At 43.2% G+C, this 15838-nt stretch overlaps 1 protein-coding gene across 5 annotated transcripts in view; it reads left to right on the top strand.

The window, feature by feature from the left end:
- Positions 1-14646, top strand: part of LOC143764968 (mitogen-activated protein kinase 8) — a 43319-nt gene extending 28673 nt beyond the window's left edge. For 2 of the 5 annotated variants that reach the window (XM_077251125.1, XM_077251126.1), the window contains exons 8-12: positions 4761-4943; positions 6102-6226; positions 7708-7771; positions 9478-9555; positions 11232-14646. In XM_077251125.1, the coding sequence (XP_077107240.1) occupies positions 4761-4943; positions 6102-6226; positions 7708-7771; positions 9478-9555; positions 11232-11374 (593 nt within the window). In that variant the 3' untranslated portion in view covers positions 11375-14646. Of the gene's footprint in view, positions 1-4688; positions 4944-6101; positions 6227-7707; positions 7772-9477; positions 9556-11226 lie in introns of those variants that run through there. The other 3 variants (XM_077251128.1, XM_077251127.1, XM_077251129.1) reach the window with 3 other exon arrangements.
- The last annotated feature ends 1192 nt before the right edge of the window (positions 14647-15838 follow it).

Genomic DNA, 15838 nt, shown 5'->3' with positions numbered 1-15838 from the left:
TAAGAAGCTTTTATTAGATTAGATATTAGATTTCTCCTGGAGCTGGGGTAATGTGAATGTGTTGGTGCTAGCTGGACCTCTCTTGTGTAGACAGTGATAACGTTCTTGCGGTCTGCACTCACACCTATGGGCAATGACAAGCTTGTTCCTATAACATAGGTTGCAGTATTGTCTGCTCCATTTAGTGGTGACTGTTGGCAGCCAGAATTGTATTAGATGATGTGTTTTATATAGGTATTTCGGAGCTCTGGATCAGAGGAACTGAGCACGGACTGCTAACAACATAGGAAGAAATCTACACAGAATGTAGGACATAAAAATGGTTTAAAAGGAAGCCATCATCGGAAGATGTCCTATAGATTAAATTAGGTTTTTGTGTTAAATGTATTTTTATTTTATTTCTGGCATTTTTTGTGTAATATCACAATCTTTATAAACAAAAAAGTAAACCAAATTGGTAATCTTGCAATTTTCACAGTGGCCACTTGGGGCTTTTTTAACTTCTACTTCCTGTCTTTTCAGGAAGAGTTTTCAGCAAGGCTCCATACAATCAGTGGTAGAATTATAATTAGAGTTGAGCGAATATGTTCGGAATTGGTCGCCGAATCTGAATTTGCCATATTGGTACTCTATTCGTGCCGAATTTGTTTGATCGGTTCCGAACATATTCGTTCACTTCTACTCCCATTGACTCCAGTGACTTTCAGTGAATATTGCAAAAACAATATTCGCCTCCTATCCTAATCGAGACTGAATTTTGAAAAATTCGCTCAACTCTAATATGACAGGTAACACCTCTCTAAAGAAGTCATAACACAGGATCCACCAATCACAATAGGTGATCTCACATCTGACCCTGCCCCCGCTCCCTTCACAGAGACCTTTGCACAGGCTCATTAGATGCCGCAATGCAAAAGATAGCCACTAAGGTCAGACTCAGACCAAATGTACATGTGATGTTTCTTGAAACAAGAAGTTAGTCTATAAAAAAGGAAAAAAAAAAAGTCTCTGTGGCCAAAGTGAAAATTGCACTAGTTTTTATTTATTTTTTTAAAGGGTATTCTTAAGTTAAATGGCTTTAATTAGTTATACAGCAAGAAAATAAGCAAGTTTGCAGTTGACTTGCATTTTTTATCTCCTTTCATTCTCTTACTACCAGTGCTTTTATCTCTTAAGGCTGAGTCACACATAACGATATCGTTAACGATATCTTTTCAACGTCACGCTTTTGGTGAGGTAGCAACGATCCCGCTAACGATCTCGTTATGTGTGACAGCGACCAACGATCAGGCCCCTGCTGGGAGATCGTTGGTCATTGGGGAATGATCAGGACCATTTTTTGGTCGCTGATCACCCGCTGTCATCGCTGGATCGGCGTGTGTGATGCCGATCCAGCGATGTGTTCACTTGTAACCAGGGTAAATATCGGGTTACTAAGAGCAGGGCCGCGCTTAGTAACCCGATATTTACCCTGGTTACCATTGTAAAAGTTTAAAAAAAAAACAGTACATACTCACTCACATTCTGATGTCTGTCACGTCCCCTGGCGTCCACAGAGTTAAAACTGCTTTCGGCAGGAGCGCTGCTAATGCACACGCTGCGGCCGAGAGCTTCCCTGCACTGACTGTGTCAGTGCCGGCCGTAAAGCAGAGCACAGCGGTGACGTCACCGCTGTTACTGCCGGCGCGGACACATTCAGTGCAGGGAAGCTCTCGGCAGCAGCGCGTGCATTAGCAGCGCTCTTGCCGAAAGCAGTTTTAACCCTATGGACGCCGGCGGGGGACGTGACAGACATCAGAATGTGAGTACGTAGTGGTTTTTTTTTTTTTTTTTTTTTTACTTTTACAGTGGTATCCAGGGTAAATATAAATATCGGGTTACTAAGGGTACCGTCTCACAGTGGCACTTTGGTCGCTACAACGGCACGATCCGTGACGCTCCAGCGATGTACTTACGATCTCGCTGTGTCTGACACGCTACTGCGATCACCCCGCTGACAATCGTACGTCGTAGCAGATCGTTTGAAACTTTCTTTCGTCGTCAAGTGTCCCGCTGTGGCGGCATGATCGCATCGTGTAACAAAGGTGTGCACGATATTGTATACGATGTAATGGGTGGAGGATATAAAACCGCGGCTCTCGAGCGCTATATTCTTTTCTCTCTGGAGCACGTTCTTGAACCAGAACTCCTAAATTCCCTGGACTTTAAACTACAGACTTTAACCGCAAGAGGTATGTACAACGCTACAGCGTAGCAGATAGTGCCCTTCAACGAGGATGTTACGTCCTGTTTACCGCTGGAGCACAATCAGCACATTACAGGTGTAGGTAGTTAGCTAGCAGCACAACACGCCCCTCATGAACAACGTCACGGATAGATTATGCAAAATGTGCTCTGAATTGTGAGAGCACCTCCTGTGTGACGTGCCCGTACGACTGTCCCGTACGACTTCTACATCGCAAATACGTCATGAAATTATCGCTCCAGCGCCGTGCATTGCAAAGTGTGACCGCAGTCTACGACGCTGGAGCGATAATGGAGCGACGCTGGAGCGTCACGGATCGTGCCGTCGTAGCGACCAAAGTGCCACTGTGAGACAGTACCCTAAGCGTGGCCCTGCACTTAGTAACCCGATGGTTACCCGGGTGCTGCAGGGGGACTTCGGCATAGTTGAAGACAGTTTCAACGATGCCGAAGTCGTTCCCCTGATCGTTGGTCGCTGGAGAGAGCTGTCTGTGTGACAGCTCCCTTAGTGTATAACTGGTTTCCATGAAGCCTTGCCACCAGTGCCTGGCCAGACCATGGCTGAGAGTGCTCAGTAGCTACATTCCAGGAAAGGGGTCAACTCTCAATATCCCAGACACTTTTGGAGCTCACAAGTTGTGTGCTTGTTTAAATGCCCTGTTATCTCTGAGCAAATATAGTGATAGTGTAGGCTTGGAACTAACCACTGATAGCTGTATGTGTTACACCAGAGCTGGCTCTGAGCTGCATAGTTCTACCAATACTACAGCTCTGCTGCTCACCAGAGTTTCCTTTTAAAGGGAGCCAGGAAGGGAGAGGAGACCTCATAGCTGTGAGCTGCTCAACACCCAACTTCAGAATACCCCTTTAATACAGATTGGAAAAAAATTGCCAAAAATGTTTCCAAACTATTTTTGGATGAATGCTCCTTTTTTTCCTTTTTATGAAGAATGATCTAGATAAGCTTGCACAATGGGCAGTGATTATTAGAATGGTATTTAACAGGAAGAAATGCAATATTCTATTTCTGGGCAAGAAAAACGAACATTCTATAGAATGGGAGGAATAGAACTAAGCAACAGCATGTGTGAAAAAGACTTGGGTATACGAATAGATCACAGACTGCACGTGAGTCAACAGTGTGATGCAGCAGCATAAAAGGCAAACACAGTTCTGGGATGTATTAAGAGAAGCATAGTCTAGATTACGTGCAGTAATGATCTCCCTCTACTCCTCCTTGGTCAATCCTTATCTTAACTGTGTCTAGTTCTGGGCACCACATGTTAAATAAAGACATTAAAACTGGAGCAAGTTCAGAGAAGAGCTACCAGGATGGTAAGTGGACTGCAAAGTATGTCCTACGAGGAATGATTAAAGGATCTGGGAATGTTTAGCTTGCAAAAAAGAAGGCTAAGAGTAGACTTAATAGCTGTCTACAAATATCTTACGGGCTGTCACATTGTAGAAGGATCATCTTTATTCTAATTTGCACAAGGAAAGACTAGAAGCAATGGGATGAGACACAGATTAGATATCAGAAATAACTTTTTGACAGTGAGGGTGATCAATGAGTGGAACAGGCTGTCAGGAGAGGTGGTGAGTTCTCCTTCAATGGAAGTCTTCAGAGGCTGGACAGACATCGGTCTGAGATGGTTTAGTGAATCCTGCATTGAGCAGGGGGTTGGACACGAGGACCCTGGAGGTCACTTCCAACTCTAACATTTTATGAAAGCTGATTCACTTTAAGATGAAAAGATTATGCACTTTATATCATTCTTTCTAATCTCACTAACACTTCTGTCCTTTAACACCTAGCCCTATGAAGGTAGGCAGCACACCTCTCTATAGCACATTGGACATGTAGAGACGCTGTTGCACATGTGGGCAGGAGACCATTGCCAAAGTGGCCATCACCCAGCAGATATTTTGCATGTGTCTTGTTTTAAATAGGGCATGTGCATGATGCCTATTTGGCTTTGGCTGGTTGCATTGTCATCTGCCCCATCTGGTGCAGTGCAGCGTCTCTCCATCAGACCAATAAGAGACTCTGCACAACAACCATAAGCTCTTCAGTTCATGAGATCTGAAAATGTCATAGTGTAGTCATGACGGGAAACCAGTGTCCATCAATAGCAATATGCCTGTGACCCTTTTCCGTTGCTACTTGGATGAGTTTAGTTCTAGAGCATATACGTGTAGCCGGTTACCACTACTCTATGGTTATGCTGCAGTGGGGAAATGCTGTCCCTCTCTTGTCATTGCTCATTGTATTTCCACTGCTCATGGCCTGTATTATAGAATGACACACACCCTCAGTGTGGACATTTAGTAGTCTCTGCCTTTTTGTCCTCCTATGATGCATTGTTGGTTATATACAGGGTGTAGGCCTGGTTTTAAAGCCCAATTGATGCTCATACATGTTCTGTGCTGCTGTTGTGTTTTAGCTGCCCTGCATGGAAATGTTCTGCTCAGGTCTTTTCCAATTATTTCCAAGTTTTCTTGAGCTCCAATCCCAGATATTGATCAGTGGAACAAAGTTATCGAGCAGCTTGGAACCCCCTGCCCAGAATTCATGAAGAAGCTGCAGCCTACAGTTAGGACCTATGTGGAAAACCGACCCAAGTACGCAGGTTACAGCTTTGAGAAGCTTTTCCCTGATGTCCTGTTTCCAGCAGACTCTGAGCACAACAAGTTAAAAGGTGAGTATCCATTTTCTATAAAACATGCATATCAATCGAATGGGAACATTGAAACCCCCAAAAAATTTAGTCTCGTCTTCATTTCATATTCAGCATTGTTCCAGCCTGGCACCAATTAGCCAAAAAGTGTAAGTTGGGTTAAACAGTGTCACACTTTTTATAAAGCCATTGCAGCTCAGCCCCTTTTACTTAATACCAGACCCAGCCATAGACCAGAGTTGTGGTTCTGACAAAAATACCAAAGTGTTGTTTTGGTAATCTGAAACCATTCCTTTAACTTCACTACCCCATACTAAAGTGGTCTAGGAAAGCGGGGGTCGTTTTTAGGTTTTTACAGGATTTACTGATTCATGCTGCCCAAACTAGGAGCCAGGCTGCACGATCACAGCGAGATATATTTATCTCTGGGCCACCAGTGGTGCAGCCAGGATTTTTTGACAAGTTCCCTTTAACATTGAATGGCTGCCTTATTTCTTTCTGGAAGTAAAAAATAAATGATATTCAGAGTCGGCACGTAAATTGTGCCAGTAACAGCCGCTAGTATTGTATAGTATTTATGGCCTGATTGGTAGCCGGGACATTTGCGCATGAAAAGAAGTCACTGCTATGACCACATGGTGCTCCGCTGCCAAGGAGACTGATAGTCCCCACAGTCCCATATGATGCCCTCTTTAATACAGCACCATGATCTGGATAGTAATGGCTCGAAAAACAAACCTAAACACTTACTTCCAGTAGAAAACGGCACCAAGACTGATGTTAAAAATGCAGCACACGTACCCTAGCTCTAAGCTAGGTGCTGAGGAATTCCAAAGTAGGCATGTTCCGGGGGAACCTATGTATATTAAAATTACTACAAAGCTTTAGTCCAAAAGTGTTTAAAACAGGTGCAGAAAATTCATAAAAAGTCCATATCTTCAACGCGTTTCTGGCATCAGATGCCTTTACTCGTGGTGGTAAGGGCCCTGGATACCAGAAAGGTGTTTGTAGTATAGATTTATACCTGGGTTTAAACATTTTGGAATATATTTGAATATACATTCTGTCTGTAGATTTACAAGGAACAGTGGCAAGGTCCCGAGCCTCCAAGTATCTGTGGTGAGCTGGCTATTTCACCTTGACAAACCTTTATAGTATACCCTTTGTGTCCCCTTACAGCCAGCCAAGCCAGAGACCTGCTGTCCAAAATGCTAGTAATTGATGCTTCCAAGAGAATCTCCGTGGATGAGGCTCTGCTCCACCCTTACATCAATGTTTGGTACGACTCTCTAGAGGCGGAAGCTGTAAGTGGTTTCATTACTTTGTCTGATCTCAGAATTTAGCGAATGCCGATTGAATAGGAATCGGACTATTTTGAGGCCTGCTGTATACAGCAAGGATGTAGCGTGCTGTCAGGGAACCTCTCCTGCACGCTATCGCTAAGGCAAGCATGTATATAGTGCTGATATGTTGAGGGCCAGAAGATGATGTGTAATCTTGCCTTAAAGTGTTACGTAAGCCATAGTAGGAGAATGGTGTAAGATGTGTTTTGTTGGGATTGCTTTGTCAAAGTATTTGCCAGCCCCTAAAAAAAATCAATTACTACTGCCATTTCAGTCTAGCCATTGGTGGAGTCACTAAGGTTTGACTCCTCTGCCTTTTTAGATATTGGTGGCATATCTTACAAATGTCTATACAAGAGCAATCACTACATCCACCATTGCAACTCAAAATTCTATTCTTCTACATCTTTTATGCATCTCCATGGTAGCAGACTACAAACAAGTAAACTGTGTAGTCTGGTCCTGCATGTATACTTCCATCACACCTCTGCTGGGGGAGATGGAAGGGAATATGTCTGCAGGATCAGACTACAGAGTTGGTAGTCCTTTATCATGGAAACCCAAAAAGCTGCATTGGAGCTGTAGCCTCAATGCAATAGGAGCTTTTTACAGAAGACCTCTTAAATAGCTGCTAAGGCTTCTTTCACACTTCAGTTGTTTGGCGTCAGTCTGCTCCGACATAGTGACGGATCCGTCACAATTGTTGAGAAAACGGTTCTAACGCATCCGTTTTTTTGACGGATCAGTTACTTGGGGGTTGTCTGGGAAAAGTATCTACTTTTTGGAGCATGCGCAATTGAAAAAGCGGATTGGGGCGACGGATCCGCCGAAATGACGGTCGCGACGGATCCGTCGCCAATAGGCGGCCATTCTATGGAATGGTGGACGCGACGGATGCGTCGCGAACTGCCATTTCGGCGCAGACAAAAACCGTTATAATGTCCGTCAATGTCTAGACAACGTCCGCCAAATTTCGATGGATCCGTCGCATGGGGGATGGAACGGACGACCATCCGCCACAATCCGTCACTAATGCATGTCTATGGGAAAATAGCGGATCCGCCAAAAAAAAATGGCGGATCCGCTATTTGAGGAAAATGGCGGTTTCAAACTGCCGCCAAAATACTGAAGTGTGAAAGAGGCCTAAGAACCGTACTTTGAAGGTGTACATAGATAGTGGATCTCTATAAATTAGTATATAGAACATCTATCTATTAGCACCAGATCGTTATAGATCATTTTAATGTCTTCTGCAGGAGGACTACTACATTTTATAGCACCAGTTCTGGTATATACTACTGTGAAAGCCGTGACACTCAAGTGTCTTTTAATGTGTTTTTTTTATAGCTGAATTCCCCACTGTTGTGCATTTAGTGTCTTATGTGTGGCACGAGTGCTTGTCTCTATTTTGATCCATATTGATTTTCAATTTTCTTAAATAGCCTCCACCAAAGATACCAGATAAACAGCTGGATGAGAGAGAACACACAATAGAGGAATGGAAAGGTAACCATTGTGGCAAACAAATTCTAGGTCTCCCTTTCTTTTATGAACACAGAATATGTTAAAGGTTTAATTGGGGTTTTGCAGACTGTTGCCTTCATTGTACAGAAGTGCGAGATGCCTCATAAATAGGCTGGTCGTGAATATGAGCTTCTTTCTATTAAAGTAATAGATACTATAATGCATGTATGCTCTTTCTAGGAGCTTTTTTCCCCCCCTGATTGAAGGGCATCACTGAGTTCACAGAGTTGTTTCAGCCCCAACTATAAAAGGGGTATTCCAACCTGAAACTATTGGATAGTTGATAGCAGTCAGATCTTCAATAATATGGCATTCAAAGACTCCCACATTAATCTCTACAACTGGAGACCTCATTTTCCCCATCCACAAGACTGCAGCCAGGGGGAATGTGAATAGAGCAGTGGTCAAGCATACACCTTGCCCCCTATTTTCCAAGTTTATGGTGTTAATTAAAATGGTCAAACGGTGATTTAGTGGGGCAATCTGTGTCTGGATTTCTACTAAACTATAATGTGTCATCTATGCTATGAAGACTTTAAAACCAAAGGCAATTGTGTCATCAATATTTTTCCAAAAGCTGACCAGGATTTTACGATTCTATCTGAAAGCGGCATAATGTAGGGACATAAACTGTTACTCCATCATCCATCAATGTATCACTTACTGGGCTGCTTTCTGCACATAGTTCTAATGGTTAGAATTCAAATCAAGTATGTATTTAATTAAAAATAATCTTTATTATAGTTCTATTAAAAATACAAGAAAAATGTGCTATTCTATAGAGCGCATCACCTCTAGACTGGAGCTACATAAGCAGGGCTGAGCTGGTTCAAGAACTGTCCTGAAGTTTTTATGAAATTGCTTTCTTGGACCCTTCATTGGGGGGTACAGGAAACCATGAGTCCCCTGTGTCCCCAATGAGGACTATGAGAGAGAAATTTTAGGATTAGTACCAAAAATCCCCTTTATCATCTGCTGCAGATTTATCGGTTCTCTAAATGCTGAATTCTGTATAATGCCACCAACATCACTGATTGCCAGCTTTCTGCCCATGTAAAGTTTATACAAAGCTGTCAATCAGTGGTGGGAGTTGGGGTATACAGAGCTCATGAATATGGAGGAGGACTAATGGGCAGCAGGCTTACTGGTCCTCTAATAATAATCTCCTGCCAATAAAACAGTGACTTATCAAAACTGCATCAAGAAGCCCATTAAGTGACACATCGCTGGAATCGGGGTCTCTGTCTTTACCGTATGCCACTATCATGTTAGATGGCATAAACCTTGTTACAGATTCCCTTTAAAAGCTTTATGTACTCCGTTAAATGTAACTTTGCTTTTCACAAAAAGTTGCATCAAATTTCAACTTTGTAGAATATATCTTTGCTTCTGTAATTTAATTGAAAAGACCTGTAAGATGTGATTTATTCGTATACCAAAGTTATGACACATTCCCTGTTTTCATGTGACTTGCCACACGTATACTTCTATTCTACCCTTAGGAGTTTTAACACTAGTCCATAATCCCTCAACCTTTTTGGCACCGTGTAGATGGTATTGATGACCTCAGGCTAGTTCTTTGCTCTGAGATGATGATTTTCATTGAGAAGCCCTCCTAGCTGGACGCTCCTGGTACATTGATGCATCGTCACTCATCTAATCACCGTTTTGTATATCTTGCTTTACAGAGTTAATATACAAGGAAGTTCTGGATTGGGAGGACCGAGCAAGGAATGGTGTCATCCGGGGGCAACCAGCCCCTTTAGGTTGGTTTCATTTGCACAAAATTGGCAATTTATTGAAAATTAGAGATGGGAATTTACAATATCGTTTAGAGTAGCAGAAGTAATGGTGAATAACATATTTTCATCATATACGTATTGATTTACGAAAAGTTAGGTTGTATGTCTTGCCATAAATAAGGATCATCATGTAATGATGTAGGGTTGAAAATAGACATAAAGACGAATCTGATACAATGTTTTAGTGAAAGGTAAAAACTACCCATTTTTCGTGATTTTTAGAAGAATAATTTCTTCCTGGCTCCAAAGATGGCCATCAGACTGAATCTCTGGATGAACTACCTATTAGTACTCAAAATTGTAATATTCCATGGAAGGAAGGCATAACGGCATCTTTCCATCTTCAATGGGTTCCTGCTCTTAAGGCCCCGTCACACACAGCGACGCTGCAGCGATACAGACAACGATGCTGATCACTGCAGCGTCGCTGTTTCGTCGTTGTGTGGTCGCTGGGGAGCTGTCACACAGACGGCTCTCCAGCGACCAACGATGCCGAGGTCCCCGGGTAACCAGGGTAAACATCGGGTTACTAAGCGCAGGGCCGCGCTTAGTAACCCGATGTTTACCCTGGTTACCAGCGTAAAAGTAAAAAAAAAAACAAACACTACATACTCACATTCCGGTGTCTGTCCCCCGGCGTTCTGCTTCTGCGCACTGTGTAAGCACAGCGGCCGGAAAGCAGAGCGGTGACATCACCGCTGTGCTGTGTTTTCCGGCTGGCCGGCGCTCAAAGTGCAGAGAAGCAGAACGCCGGGGGACAGACACCGGAATGTGAGTATGTAGTGTTTTTTTTTTTACTTTTACGCTGGTAACCAGGGTAAACATCGGGTTACTAAGCGCGGCCCTGCGCTTAGTAACCCGATGTTTACCCTGGTTACCAGTGAAGACATTGCTGAATCCGTGTCACACACACCGATTCAGCGATGTCAGCGGGACCTCAACGACCAAAAAAAGGTCCAGGCCATTCCGACACGACCAGCGATCTCGCAGCAGGGGCCTGGTCGCTGGTACGTGTCACACATAGCGAGATCGCTACTGAGGTCGCTGTTGCGTCACAAAACTTGTGACTCAGCAGCGATCTCGCTAGCGATCTCGCTATGTGTGACGGGGCCTTTACAGAAGAACCCTCATCTATGCAGAAACCTTTCCTCTCGACCAGAATTTGCCTTCTTTTTAGAAGATCCCTGGTTTGGCCTTCGATATACACAGTTATTAGGCCACCTTTCTGCGGTCCATTAGTTCCATTGGCTGATGACCTTTAATTGTGCTCAAGTTCTACTATGCCTTGGCTATGGTGCTGAAGAATACATGATGATCAATGTGTGGCTTGCAGTTCGGGCTGTTTGGCTTTAAAAGGACTGCCTGTTCTTTTGCTCCGAAAGAGTGCCACAGTTGCCCATGGTCTTTGTGTCGTATTGCAGCCATGACTGATCCGCTTGAATAAGAATGAGCTGCTCTACCAGAAAGGGAATAAATGGGTAGTCCCTCTTTCTATCACAGGGAACATCTTGCTTTCTTTCCATAGTTTGTGTAGTGCTGCCTTTGTACCTAGTAGTGGTCCGTAGGATGTTTTTGGAATATCGTGTAGTTAGAGGACATTTACTGCAGCTAACTCCCTTGTCTGTTTTCTCATAGCACAGGTGCAGCAGTGACTGAAGGCTCCCAGCCTCAAACCTCCTCCTCATCGGCTGATGCTTCCTCCATGTCCACAGACCCAACGCTGCCCTCGGACACGGACAGCAGCCTTGAAACCTCAGCAGGGGCCCTGGGCTGCTGTCGATGATTCAGCGGGGTACCCTATGGGAATGATGGCAGGGAAAGGAGGAGGTGTAGAGGGACCTCTAGGGTAGCACACAATGATGGCAACAAGATGCGATGTCTATTATTGTAGAGTAAATATTATTAACCCTTTTAGCTACCGGACAGCCCTCGGTTGCACTGCGGTCTTGGGAGGAGGGGGTGGGCAAGGTCTACGAGTTGACCTGGAGAGGAGCCACAAAATACAATGCACTCCCTGCCAGGCCTATGATGGTTAACAAAAAAAAGTGTAGTTTCATTTTTACTTTTTTATTTGATTTTTTTTTTTTTTTCGTGCTGTAATTTGAACACTTAAGTGCTGGAGGGTTTGAAAAGCTGCCATAAAATGTATTGTATTTTTATTTCCATAGCGTGAGGAAGGGATAGGGTTAGTGGGGCTTAGCGCTCCGACTTTTTCAGAAAAGGTCATTTTGGTCCTGAATGTCTTGAAATTTTTACTTTTTATTTGTTTTTTGTTTTTCTGTTTCTTTGCTGGTGCTGCTCATGTCCGTTTTTTTTTTTTTTTGTCTTTTATCTTCTAGAATTTTACAGATCTTTTCCGTATTGTAATAATTTAAAGTGACATTTTTTTTTTTAAACTTTGACTTTTATTCACACTTAAAGATGTTTCTGCCTCTTTTTGGCAGTAAACCAAAGGGAGGCACTGCTTTTACCCACCTTTTAATTTTGTGTTCTTGTCTGTGCTGTTGAGGTGTTGGTGCATCCACTCTTGCAAAGTCAGGAAAACTGAGATTTTTTTTCTAGGGGTGATTGTAGAGCCCCTTTTTTTGGGGGAGCATTAGGTGAGGTGCATACACTGAGGCCATCCACATTGAAACTGCATTCTGTCACTGCAGTCAGTAAGGTCCTGCCTGGTAACATCTAATGTGCACGTGAGCAAACACTTTCAACATTACCAATGCTTTCCTCTGTGAAGGGGCAGGATCTCCCTTTTAAACAAAAAAAAATCCTTAATCCACCCCCCCCCCCCCCCCCCCCGTATGTTTGGTGCAGACACAGAATGAACAAGATGGGGTGTCTGTGGCGTACTTGACCATGACATTAGATATATATGCTCCCTGTGGTACTCAGCGGTTCATCAGCTTACTACAGTCTTTGGTGGCAACATTTTGGTTGAAAATGGGCTAATGTAAAATCTTTTTGTATTCCTCTCAGGAAACGGAACAATTAGTTAGATGGTGGCAGCCATGTTGCGTGTGGAAATGCAAGTTATTTATTTTTTTATCCAGGGAGGGGCTTATCGTGTTACACCGGATCTGTACTGTGCAGTACAGATGAGGACTGGGTTGAGCTGTGAGAATGAATGCACCATAGATGCCTCCCATTTCACACCTCCGTATGAATAGGACACAGTTCACATTTCCCGGGGCTGGCCTGTCATGGAGAAGCAATCTTCACCCTGTTTTTTCGTCTACATACACCATATCACTGCTTGTTAATTCCTCTTCTGTTTACGTTAGTAGTGCAGATCAATCATTCAGCCAAGTGTGTGCGCTACCAATGCTGGTGACAGCTCCCGGAACCCACAGGTGCCCAGAGCAGCACAGCCATTTGTATGATCACCGGCTCATAATAAAAGATCAATGTTGGGGAAAATTGTCTGCCTGTTTTGTTATTATGTGTTAGAATGCATGGCTTAATTGTGTCGCTTTTATTAAAGGGTAACCGGCATTTTAGTTTTATTTTAATAAATTAATAGCACACGTGAAAATTAGAAACATTCTTATATCTTATTAACACCTTCAAGACATCCGCCGTATATATGCGTCGCACGTCGGAAGCAGGTGTATGGAGCGTGCTCGCACAGCAAGCACACCCCATATCCAGCAGTTGATGGCTTTGTATTACATGTGAAACAACTGAAAATATGTCTTATATTCTAGGTTCTTCAAAGTAGCCACCTTTTGCTTTGATGACTGCTTTGCACACTCTTGGCATTCTCTTGATGAGCTTCAAGAGGTAGTCACCGTGAATGGTCTTCCAACAATCTTGAAGGAGTTCCCAGAGATGCTTAGCACTTGTTGGCCCTTTTGCCTTCACTCTGCGGTCCAGTTCACCGCAAACCATCTCGATTGGGTTCAGGTCTGGTGACTGTGGAGGCCAGGTCATCTGGCGTAGCACCCCATCAATCTACTTCTTGGCCAAATAGCCCTTACACAGCCTGGAGGTGTGTTTGGGGTCATTATCCTGTTGAAAAATAAATAATGGTCCAACTAAACGCATGCCGCTGAAAGATGCTGTGGTAGCCATGCTGGTTCAGTATGCCAATTTTGAATAAATCCCCAACAGTGGTGGGAACCAGGCATGTAGAGTCCATCCGTTCACCTTTTCTGCGTCGCACAAAGACACGGTGGTTGGAACCAAAGATCTCAAATTTGGACTCACAAAGCACAGATTTCCACTGGTCTAATGTCCATTCCTTGTGTCCATTCCTTGTGTTCTTTAGCCCAAAAAAGTCTCTTCTGCTTGTTGCCTGTCCTTAGCAGTGGTTTCCTAGCAGCTATTTTACCATGAAGGCCTGTTGCACAAAGTCTCCTCTTAACAGTTGTTGTAGAGATGTGTCTGCTGCTAGAACTCTGTGTGGCATTGACCTGGACTCTAATCTGAGCTGCTGTTAACCTGCGATTTTTGAGGCTGGTGACTCGGATAAACTTATCCTCAGAAGCAGAGGTGACTCTTGGTCTTCCTTTCCTGGGGCGGTCCTTATGTGAGCCAGTTTCTTTGTAGTGCTTGATGGTTTTTGCCACTGCACTTGGGGACACTTTCAAAGTTTTCCCAATTTTTTGGACTGACTGACCTTCATTTCCTAAAGTAATGATGGCCACTCGTTTTTCTTTACTTAGCTGCTTTTTTCTTGCCATAATACAAATTCTAACAGTCTATTCAATAGGACTATCAGCTGTGTATCCACCAGACTTCTGCACAACAAAACTGATGGTCCCAACCCCATTTATAAGGCAAGAAATCCCACTTATTAAACCTGACAGGGCACACCTGTGAAGTGAAAACCATTCCCGGTGACTACCTCTTGAAGCTCATCAAGAGAATGCCAAGAGTGTGCAAAGCAGTCATCAAAGCAAAAGGTGGCTACTTTGAAGAACCTAGAATATAAGACATATTTTCAGTTGTTTCACACTTTTTTAAGTATATATCACGTGTTAATTCATAGTTTTGATGCCTTCAGTGTGAATGTACAATTTTCATAGTCATGAAAATACAGAAAAATCTTTAAATGAGAAGGTGTGTCCAAACTTTTGGTCTGTTCTATCTATAGATATCTCTATGTATATATGTGTGTGTGTGTGTGTGTGTGTGTGTGTGTGTGTGTATATTTTTCGGGTGTCCTCCGAGTATTTTTTAGTGCTTGGAGATTTAGTTGTCATCACCGCAGCTGAATGATTTACATCTGTTAGCCAGCTTGATTACATGTAATAATAATAATAATAATAATTTTATTTATATAGCGCCAACATATTCCGCAGCGCTTTACAACTTATAGAGGGGACTTATACAGACAATAGACATTACAGCATAACAGAAATCACAGTTCAAAACAGATACCAGTAGGAATGAGGGCCCTGCTCGCAAGCTTACAATCTATGAGGAAAAGGGGAGACACGAGAGGTGGATGGTAACAATTGCTTTAGTTATTTGGACCAGCCATAGTGTAAGGCTCGGGTGTTCATGTAAAGCTGCATGAACCAGTTAACTACCTAAGTATGTAACAGTACAGACACAGAGGCTATTAACTGCATAAAGTGTATGAGAACATGATGGAGGAACGTGATTATGTTGTTGTTTTTTTATTAATAGGCCACACAGGGATAATTAGGTTAATGCGTTGAGGCGGTAGGCCAATCTGAACAAATGAGTTTTTAGGGATTCCCTAGCAATCAGGCAACCCCCCACATGTACTCAGCATGGATAGTAGCTGTAAATCATGCAGCTGCGTCAATAAAAACTAAATCTCTGAGCACTTACAAATACTCGTATACTCGCTCATCACTCATAAAAATGTATATATACAGTATATTTACACACACACACACCTCAAAAAAATAAAGGGAACACTAAAATCCCACATCATTATTCATTACATAGTGGAATGTGTTGAGAGCAATAAAACCTAAAAATTATTAACGTACATCACAATTAATATCCCACAGAAGGTCTGGAGTTGAAATTAAAATCAAAGTAGAAAATGAAGTTACAGGCTGATCTAACTTCAGTGGAAATGCCTCAAGACAAGGAAATGACGCCCAGTAGTGTGTGTGCGCCAATGCCTGGGCATGCTTCTGATGAGGCGGCGGATGGTCTCCTGAGGGATCTCCTCCCAGACCTGGACTAAAGCATCCGCCAACTCCTGGACAGTCTGTAGTGCAACGTGAGATTGGTGGATGGTGCGAGACATGATGTCCCAGATGTGTTC

Source organism: Ranitomeya variabilis, chromosome 4 (assembly GCF_051348905.1).
Source record: "Ranitomeya variabilis isolate aRanVar5 chromosome 4, aRanVar5.hap1, whole genome shotgun sequence".
Classification (NCBI taxonomy): Eukaryota; Metazoa; Chordata; class Amphibia; order Anura; family Dendrobatidae; genus Ranitomeya; species Ranitomeya variabilis.
The sequence above is the reverse complement of the archived record's forward strand: the minus strand, read 5'-3'. Positions and strand labels throughout refer to the sequence as shown.